General features: G+C 30.1%; 1 protein-coding gene across 1 annotated transcript; it reads right to left on the reverse strand.

The window, feature by feature from the left end:
- Window positions 1–4,798: 4,798 nt before the first annotated feature.
- On the reverse strand, window positions 4,799–10,145 carry LOC105452608 (pheromone-binding protein Gp-9-like). The gene is made up of 5 exons (XM_011693885.1): window positions 10,035–10,145; window positions 9,810–9,915; window positions 8,995–9,110; window positions 5,495–5,624; window positions 4,799–5,035 (listed from the first exon to the last, which is right to left on the reverse strand). The coding sequence occupies exons 1-5, from the start codon at window positions 10,074–10,076 to the stop codon at window positions 4,908–4,910; spliced, it is 522 nt and encodes a 173-aa protein (XP_011692187.1). The 5' UTR covers window positions 10,077–10,145; the 3' UTR covers window positions 4,799–4,907.
- Window positions 10,146–11,245: the final 1,100 nt, after the last annotated feature.

The raw sequence follows: 11,245 nt of genomic DNA on the forward strand, positions 1-11,245 counted from the left end.
TGACCATCTCGATACGATCATTTTTGACGAAGTTACATTCTTTTGAATTTTGCCTATTTTTGGAGGGTAGAGTAAGTGATGCTTTAATTTTGTTGAGAAGTGTATAAATAAATAAAAAGCTCAAAATATTATTTATAGCAATTTCGTATACTGTAACTGGGTCTGTGTGAGCGATGGTGGCATCAGCAGCTATGAATGCTAACGGCCAAATCCTTTTGGTAAAGTGGGTAGACAAAAGTATTTATAGAAAGTATAGACGACTCAGTGATCTCTCACAATTAAAAATCAAAATTGCCTGTCTCAAACTATTATCTGAATATATTGCATGAATTTTAACTAATTATTTGGAAAATATTTTTCCATTTACAGCAATCTTATTAAATTAATATTATATTGACATTATATTGTGGTTAAGTGATTTAACAATTTAACATTCTTATTTGCCTATACTTTTATACAAATATAACTGTATTTTTATATAAATGTATTGATTCAACAAAACATAACATCGATACGACAACGAGAGTACAAAACGATCTGTGTGTGATTGATCGCTTATTGCTTGACGCTCTCAATTGTCAAGCTGTCAATCGTTACAATGTTACAATGACGTAGAAAATAGTATTTAATCACTCTTTAATTGCGATTAAAAATATTCATTCCAAAGTGGAAGATATACAGAATGGAAGAATTCACACTGTATATGAATAAAAAGTTACTCCATCTTGAATGATTTGGTAATTATTTCATTTTTGAGTGGAATTTTACTGCTACAAATTTAGAGAGCAATGATTTATTGAATTAATATTTGTTTCAGAACGATAAGATCTTTATTACCGATTATTATGGATGACGAAAAATTCATGAACTCGTGTTAGCATGATTCAGAAAATAAATTGTGCTGCGTTGCACTTATTATTTATGTCATTATTGCATTATTGTCACTATTGCAGCTAATTGCCTGCATTGCCTTGCTGTTTAATTATAGCCTTTTATCATTTGGTGTCTGTTTTATGACATTATTAGAATCATTATTATCATCTGTAATTGTAGACCATTGCCCTTGACATTTTCGAAATGTGGCAGTTATCTAAAACGAGCCATTTTAAAAAATAATGGAATAATACCGAGGCCGTACTCTCGAGTGCAAAACTCCTTATGTGGTTTTTGGTATACGTTGCAAATAATTTTTTATTTGAATCGCGGTAAGATCTCATACAACGGTACACATTTTTCAGAAGCTTTCTAAAGACGTCCAGATAAAGAAGGCGAGATGGATGTCTAGACGTTATACGAACGTCCCTCGGATAAGGTGTACTGTATAGGATATTTAATGAAAAGATTCTAACACGGAACGTTGCTAACGTTATTTTGAATTCTTAATGCAACGTTGCCTAGAGTAATTCTCTTAAGCAGCATCTACAATGAGACTTAAGACTTAAGCTTTAAGGCGTTAATTCGTAATGTCATTTCCGTTCGTAAGGCGTTCCCGTCTTTACTTTAGCTTTAACTTTAATTCTTAAGCGAATTGACGAAATCTCAGTTCTTACGGCTAAAAGTCTACGGCTTAAAGTCAAGCGATATAAGAACTAATCATCACACTGCCTTCTATTGCGTCTGCTTTCTGATTGGATGCTTGGTCTTTAAAGCTTAAAGTTATAATCTTACAACGTTTATTTATTGTAGACACTACGATGTAACGGCTTAACTCTTAATGCTTACGGTTTAAAGTTTAAATCTTAAGTCTTAAGTTTTATTGTAGAATGGGCTTTATATCGCGCGACTTTTAAGCTGTAGACTTTTAGCCGAGCTTTTAAAAAGCAGACGCAAAAAATGGCAATGGAAGGCAGTATGATGATTGGTAATTCTTATATCGCGCTCGACTTTAAGTCGTAGACTTTTAGCCATAAGAACTGAGATTTCGTCAATTCGCTTAAGAATTAAAGTTAAAACTAAAGTAAAGGCGGGAACGCCTTACAAACGAAAATGACATCACGAATTAACGCCTTAAAGCTTAAATCTTAAGTCTTGATAGAGACTTATTGAGAGTCTTGTGCAAGGCTATGCTTACGCTTGTGCAATATGTTAATATGCAAATTATACATCATAAATTGTGTAAATGACTTGATATAATTTGATACAAACAAGGCAAATTTTTAAAATAAATCCGTATAAAATATATACCAAAAAATTTCTAAAAGATATTGCTACATCCACAATTTTTTCTTTAAACTTTATAAAAATAAATTTACGTATCTTTTTCACTATCCTAGTTGATCTCAGTCATTACTTTACTTTCATTAAAGTAATCTTTGCAACGTTGCATTATAATAACTCAGAATAATATTAGAAATGCGCTTTCCTGCGTTCCTATAATTAAAGGCAAAAATTGCTTGTTATCGCAATTGCGGTGACTCAAATATACATATAATTTTCCAAATAGTACTTCAAATGGCATTACGAGTTAAACGTTCTTTTTTGCGTTAAAATTTTTCTTCATTTAATATATCTTACACTAGAATTTTTTTTACAATATTCTTTTGAACGTTTCGAAACTAATTCAGTTCATATTCAGCAATTCATCAGCGATTTATTTGAATTCTAGATCTAACTAAAAAGATGTTACTTTTTAAGTGTTGATTTATTTTTCCCTCAATGCAATTCTATAAATATTAAAATAAGCAGCTGCTAAACTTTCTCTACACAATATGTATACATATATAATTTCTATGCGCTTTTCATTAAATCATATTTCGCAACTTTATTAAGCGACAATGGGTTTATTGTAAAAGATTGAGTGACATAAGATTGTTTTAAATTTTATTTTCTTTATGTATCTTTCTTGCCATAAAATTAAATAAATTCTTTATTTAACGTTTATTTAAACACACATTATATCTTGTCGCTAACTTCAACGAATTTCTCGATTAATTGTTGTCTTATTCTTAACTAATTATAATTATTATTTCGCATATTAACTAATTATTTCATTTTCGCAGCGTCTCATCACTCTACGTCCAATTGATTTAATCTATGCAATACGTTGCATTAAAATTCAGAATAACATTAATTAGCAGCCGTGTTCATTTCGGATCTATTCATTAAATATCTTACCGTAACTCAAATTAAGAATTATCTACAACATAGCCCATAAATTGCGACAAAATTTATAAATGGTTTTGCAATAAAGCGTATTGCCTCGATATTATTCCACCGTTTATATTTTTAAAATGGCTTATGTTAAATTACTGCCACGTTTCGAATATGAGCAAGAGCATGAGCCTACAATTGTAGATGGAATAAAAAATGAGGGGTTCTATTTAAAAAATCATCGGTCACAATGATTTAGTCCCGAAACACAATAGATGTAGTAAGCCTTAAGCCGTAAGAAATTGACCAATATAATATAATATTAATTATAATCCATTATTCTCTTCAAATTCAACTATGATTGGTCAATTTCTTACGACTTAAGGCTTACAACATCTATTGTGTTTCGGGCTTTAGTCTTGAGAAGGTCACTTAAGATCAAGATCATATATATATTTTCATATGTCTCCCTTGATATCTATTTTTGTATGAAACATTTCCATATCTAAAGCTGTTTCCGAGATATTAGGCCTGAGTTAGACTATATAACACCTTGTATATATATATATATGTATATATTTACATTAAAACAGAATAACAGAATAAATAAGTGTATATACTTATTTATGCAATCAATTATGCATTTATAGTAATATAAATGTTAAGATAAATACATAATAATCATTTTGTTTGTTTTTATGTTTGTATTTAGTGTTTTTAAGCGATTTGCATTTTAGTATTAAAACGCTAAAATATAAATTAAACGTGCTCTAGTTTTTTAAAGTAATTTTTTAAAGTAAATTTAAAAGAATAAAATTTAACAGATAAAAAATGTAAACAGTAAGGTAAGAAAGTTTTGCTGAATTATTTAAAAATGCCTTAATTTTACCTTATAAAGCCATATGCTGTTATAGTCAAATCTCGATAACTCGAATCTTAAGGGATCAGAAAAACTGTTCGGGTTATAGAGTTTTCGACTTATCAAAATTCGAGTAAAAGAGGGTTAACATATGAAAATTCGACTTCCGGAGGCTTTGTAGTCTTTGTACGAGAGTTTATAATTTTCCAATTATAATGGCTTTATAAGAGAAAAAAAATCAATATTAAGCAGTGAATTATTTATTGCATACATACAATAAATGTAACCATAAAACAAAATACCAAACTCATGGTTACATATAGCTACAACTTCGAATTATAGAGGTAGCGATAATGGAAGTTCGACGAGGTAAACTTCGACTTGTAGAGGTCTGGCTACTTTAAAATTTGAGTTACAGAGGTAAAATATATGTATATCTAAATGCCTAACAAATAATTCGAGTTAAGGTAGGTTTTATTTCGATTTATGGAGGTTTTCCACAACGGTGCGGAAGGAAATGAACAAAATTTGCATCTTCTAGAGGTTGTCGAGTTGTAGAGGTTCGAGTTATTGAGATTCAACTGTATTATATTCATAATGAGATAAAGATATAGATTATGTTTATGTTATACTATATGTTTATGTTAGAAAGAGTTTTATAATAATAACAACATTAACAAAATAAATATATTTATTTCTTTTTTTAAATTTTATCATAATAGAGAATATAAAATATGATCTTATAAATGTGTATCCTATAATTTTGTTACAAATAAACAAGTTTAATAATAAATCAAAACATAATTTTTATATTTGCTGCATCTTTATTAAATCAGAGATTATAATATATATGTGTGTATATTATTCAATTATATTGTGCACATAATATTGTGTGTATAGTACAGCTTTGCATTAGTAATTATACGGATAATTCTTCAATTTTGACATTTGAATGTATTTATTCAGCTTGTGCTGCTTCTTCTTTTGTTTCTGTGTTTCTCTGTCTTTCACGTTCTTCCTGTGAACGTCTTGCAACGCATGTAAGCAGAGAGAAACATTTCTCACATTCTTGCGTAAAAATTCTCACTAAATAAATAAAAATTGAAAAAGGCATAATTAAAATATTGATATATGTAACATTTTTAATCAATAATTTATTTTAGTAACAAATGTATCGTTCCTTTTTTAAATTTGCATTACCAGTCCATAAAAAACGTATTTAAAGTACGTAATTAATAAATTCTTTGTAATTCCTTATTTTTTATAATATTATTGTACAATCTAATTTATACAATAATCTAATTTATACACTGTATATGTAAAAACACGCGCACGCACGCACGCACGCACGCACGCACGCACGCACACAGGATGTAACTTAGATAGTGATCACTAATCGTATAGTGCTATTTCTTATCAAAAATTGAGTAAAAAAGCCTGAGCCATTTTTTTCTGCAATTTTTAATTATATATACAGGGATATATATACAGGATATATATATATATGTATATATATTTAAAATAACATAATAAGCTATGGCTTACCTTCTCTTGTGCATTTGTCTGCAATTTGGTATATCTTTTCTTTTTCTTCGTCTTCTTCATCAGAAGATAAAGGAAATATTTCTTGTAGTTTTTTAGCAATCTCATGTTCATTAATGTTTGCTCCTTCCATCTAATATTACAATAAAATTATAAATAATAGGACGCAGTAAAATGTAAATTTATGCGCGTACTCGCCACGCCGACGCATCCGACACTATCTTTATTTTCGTGCGCGGTCTCGCGTGCGCGGTTTCGAACCGAAAGATCCTTCCTTTTCTTCCATTTTTTTGCTCTAATTAAATCTATTAATTTTTGTCTATTCTATTGTTCTCTGTTTCTTATCGCCATGCTACGCGTTTATTAAACAGTCTTGTTATTATTATAAATCGAACTACGAATTCTTTCGCTCGCTTATCACCATCCTACTGTGATTAGCGTGAATCGCCCTTGGTTTCCGACCTGCCCCTCTGCCACTATGTAGAGCCGGCCGGCCCTCACGCGATCGACCTCCGGAGGAGGAGCTCCGGAGTTCGTGAATTTCAGGTAGTGTTTCGTGTCCGCGAATTTTTCGCTTAGTCGTGACAACTTTAAGTTTCGTGAATGACATCGCCATCGAGCACGTCTGGCGAACTTTCACGTTGCGACTCCCCGTCGATCGCTGGAAGGATCTAATTACGAGGACTTACACCTTCCCTCCCCAAAATAAATTTTTTTCTCGTTTTTGATCCGCGACTGCGCGACCGCAAGCTTGACGAGCGCGTGACAATATATAATATATATATGGGGCATTCCATTGCAAGTGTGCCACCTGTGAACTTTTCGATTTTTGATTTGGCTAAAATTTTTATATATTATAGTACCCATCGGATGAAGTTATCATGATTTTTTTCAAATTTTTTTATCAACATAGTCATGAGATATGAATTTTCTTCAAAATTCGCAGTTCCAATTTTCAAATGCCTATAACTTTGCGAAAGATAATTCTGTAACGTCCTATGGACTCCACAATTCTTTTCTCGCGGGGAGATCTAGATTTCGTCACCGCTCCGAAAGACACTTGCGAGTCAGAGTTCAGTAATTGTCATATGTAAAAATCCGCATACATACAGATATTGCCGTCTATTTCAAGACATTCGTAATCTTAGAACAATGCAAGTGTAACAGAAAGAATTTGTTTATAATCTTTTCCGTACGATACAACGTAATAACGCGCAATGGTCAATACGACGAAATAAATATAGATAGATATTGCCATTGACAAGTGACATGCAAGTGTTATAGTACTCTTAATTATCGTAAAAAGATTTACAGCCGTAGATTATACTTGAACCGAATAATTGTTTTTAGCATAAGAAGCTTTGAGGACTCATATACATATAGATAGATATTGCTATCAATTTTAATTAAGATTACACATTTGGTTATTAAGTAAAGGGTGATGATCCACATTTCCCCTCCCTAAAAGGGCGGTCTATTAAAAGATGAAAAACTCCTATATAAATCGCAGGATCGCGAGACCCAAAAAGTTACAGAGTTAGTGAGCTGGTCAGTCAGTCAGTTGTGAACGTAATAACGTTACTCGGAGTACCGGGGTTATCGTCGGGTGCGCGAACTTAGAATTTTTGCGGAAATCAAAACTTAGAATCTGTGTCAACTTCACCAAGAAGAACCAGCGCACCCGACCAGGCCCCAGCGCTCCCCGACTTTAATTATACCACCAATTAGTAAGTTTAAATATACAATTCCTGTTATATGTATATAAATATATACATTGAGAAAAAGAAGCCTGAATCAACAGTCTTTCTTTTGCCTTTAAATTATAGTTTTTTTAAATTCACTTTCTTTAAATATACAATGTCAGTACTACTACATATATAATAATAGATTTAGCGTGAACAAACATTAGTTAACGCTCTCTCTCTCTCTCTCCCTCTCCCTCTCTCTCTCTCTCTAGATCATAATTTCATATTACTTTATTGCGTAAAAAATGCAAAATTAAAAAAAAATTTTTTTTTAATTCGAAAAAATAGAAGCTTCCTCACGATTAAACTAGTTTTAAAAATTATTACATTACGATAAAATTATTATATATTATATTATATTACGTTTAAACATGTTTAAACGTCCAAGAAAATAAATTTTGATCGACTTTCTCGACAAAAAATATTGATTGACTTTTTAATTATAAAAAATTAATTATAAATTTAAAACATTTTCAATTTCTCCAAAAAAATTATAAAAATACCAAAGTAAGTTATTTCTTATTTCATTTCATATTATTTTATTGCGTAAAAAATGTAAAATTAAAAAAAATTTTTTTTTAATTCGAAAGAAATAGAAGAAAAAGCTTTCCCACGATCAAACTAGTTTTAAAAGTTATTAAACTAATCAAAGTTTTTACAATTTTTTGAAAAAAATTAAATGTTTCATACTTTCAAAAATTGATGACGTTTTACTTAAAATTAGAAAAAAAATTAAAAACAATTTTTGAAAATTTTTTTTTTAAATAGAGAAAAAACAAACAATTAAAAAAACTTTTTATTTGGATTATTTTTCGCAAAGTTATAGGCAATTGAAAATTGGAACTGCGAATTTTGGAAAAAATTCATATCTCATGACTATGTTGATAAAAAATTTGAAAAAAATCATGGTAGCTTCTTCCGATGGATACTATAATATATAAAATTTTCAGTCAAATCAAAAATCTGAAAGTTCACGGGTGGCACACTTGGGATGGAATGCCTCATATATACTCATGGTCTGTCCCAAAAGTAATGAGACTATTTTTGGCGCAAATCAGAATTGTCGAAGGGTGGATCCATTGAACAAGACCTTTAGTGCGGGATGTTAGGTATACAATCTGACCTTTCTCAGTTTCCTCCGAGCCTCTCTAGCAGTCGATACCATCAACAAAGTGCGTTGTAATTTTTATGTCTCGTCAGGGGCGAAAATTCAGCACAGACTGTGCTGTATTTTGAGCAGCGTTACGCGATCAAATTCTGAAGATAAAATAGCACTTTCACAAGCTGTTTTCAACGTTTCGGAACCAGTTTTTTTCAGTTTCACGCAGAATTTGATCGCTGCTCGAGACTGCTGAATTTTTGCTCATGACAAGCATAAAAATTACAACGCACTTTGTTGACGATATCGACTGCTAGAGAGGCTCGGAGGCAGCTGAAAGGGTCACATTGTATACCTAACATCCCGCACTAAAGGCTCTGTTCAATGGATTTACTTCTCGACAATTCTGATTAGGTCCTCAAAAACAATCTCATTACTTTTGGGACAGACCATGTGTACATGTATATTAGGTATATTGTACTCCCATTAATTTTATTAATTGCAATTAATTTTATTGAATACGTGAAGATTATTGCAGTATAAAATTTTTAATTACATAATAATTTAAAATTTGATTATTTATTATACGACAGATTTATCATGTATTATCGGATATTACGCATAAAATATATACATATAGTATATTTATAAATACTTACGAAATTCTGTTTTTTCATGACACACGCAATCCAGCAACCAACTTTTCTTGTCCTTTCTTCATTTTCAGGTTCGGCATATACATGATTCATTAGGTCTTCGCGTTCGTACCAATCACCTAAGAAATAAAATCTATTAATGCAATAAAAAGTGTGTTTTTTGTTACCAAAATATTAACTTAAATAAAACATTACAAATTTATAAGAAAAATTTCCAATTAAGGCAATCGTATTTTAAGTAAAGTTTGTTTTATTGACCAAATGTGATTATTTTCCATGACAAAATAAATATAATTAAACAGATTTAAAAATCCTTCTCCACGATTAAAGTATAGGCATGTAGTTCCGATTGATAGATGCTGAGAACGAAAAATATTTAAAAAATTAGATCTCCGTTGCCTTTTTTTAGTTCAATATAGCATCTAGAGCTGTCAACATGTGCTAATATTTGCTTTGTACAAAAATTTGGCAGATCGTTGGTACAAAATGATACCAGCCGGGACTACGAATTACATGTGCAAATGATGTTGAATTCACAAAGTTAGGCTTGAATGCCTAATAAAAAAGATGTATATTCTTGAAAATTTGTTACGATGCGTGCGATATCGATATGGTAAACGTGAACATATCATTACACACTACACACTACTGTCAATATCGCACGCATACATACTCACAAATCGTCGCTAAAACAGCGACATTTTTGAAGTTTGATCTTTAGTTTAGCATCTTAAGTAAAACAGAATTTATTCAAAATTGATCGAGAAAATTCAAATGACAAACACGAGAAATTTGTAATGTGCACAATTATAACTTACTGTGAGTCGCATTATTTTCTTCCATACAAGTTCGAATATCGTTTCCAAAGTTTGATTCTAATATATCTTTGAGTAGTTTTAGTTTTGCTGAACTAGATGACTGAAACTTAATAAATATTTTTTTATTGCATCTATTTTATATATTACTATAAATAAATAAATAATTTAATTTTTAATGTGCAGTTTGTTGAGATGGTTAAAATAGTTTAGTAGGAGAATACTTACAGCAAGTATTAAAATACAGGCGCAAAGCACGAGATTTTTCATTTTGGCAGATTATTTCTTTACTGCAATAAGCGCAATTATGAAAAACAACTGCTGCTGCATCATATTTATAACCTTACTTTAAAATAAGAAAAGAAACAAAGGTTAAAGAAACATGAGTATAGATCATATATTAATTATGTAACATTGATAGAGATAATAAGTCTCATGATAATTTTCCAATACTCTGTAGTGTAAATTGGCAAGAATAAAATATAAAATAAATAGTTAAATTGACTAGAATAAATAGTAATAATTAATTAAATCAATTCTCTGTACATAATCAAACTTGTTCAATTATTATAAAGTCCGTTGCTAGAATGATTGAAATTAATTGCGTTTGTTGCAATCAAGATATTTTTTAATGGATAATAATATGTGTATAAAAACTAAGAACTATATGCACTATGCAAAACTTAATATAATCTTAGTATACTCATTAATAATTTTATTATAAAACACGTCTATGAAAATTAATCAATAATTTTTATATAGTTTTACATAGAAACTTTAAATCAATCATTTATATGTATATGCTTATAATTATTACAGTTATGCAAATAAAATTACATACAAATATAAATAAAAAAAACCAAATCTACGAAACATTTTATTAAATTCATAATTTATATTTTAAAAAGAATAAAAATACACTTACAGAATTGCATAAAAAAATAATTAAAATGTAAAATTTGAAACTATAAAGAACGTATATGTATGTATGACAATGATATAATATTTATAGTTAAGTTGCAAAAAAATCATTATACATCTACAAGAAAATGTTTCTTTTCTATTATTATTTAATTTTTATGGTAGAAAGGTACTTAAATGAGCACAAAAATGCAAATATAGAAGATCTTTTTCATCTTATTTGTACAACTATTCGGGAGGGTCCCAATTGCCTACAAATCGATTGTCAACATCACTTTTGCCAACAGTTCGTTTGCGCACAAAAAGTATTGTTTACAGATCGATTGCCTACAAACATTATTGCGCGCAAATGAAAAATTAAGAGGCAAATGTACGTTTGCACACCCGACACTATTGCGCACAAGTAGTATTGCACACACGACGTTATTTGTATCTATACCTAGATTGATTGCCTACAAGCATTTTTGCGTACAAGCAGCATTGCATACACGATATTATTGCCTACAGATCGATTGCCT

This window comes from Wasmannia auropunctata, unplaced genomic scaffold (genome assembly GCF_000956235.1).
Source record: "Wasmannia auropunctata unplaced genomic scaffold, wasmannia.A_1.0 LD336028.1, whole genome shotgun sequence".
NCBI lineage: Eukaryota > Metazoa > Arthropoda > Insecta > Hymenoptera > Formicidae > Wasmannia > Wasmannia auropunctata.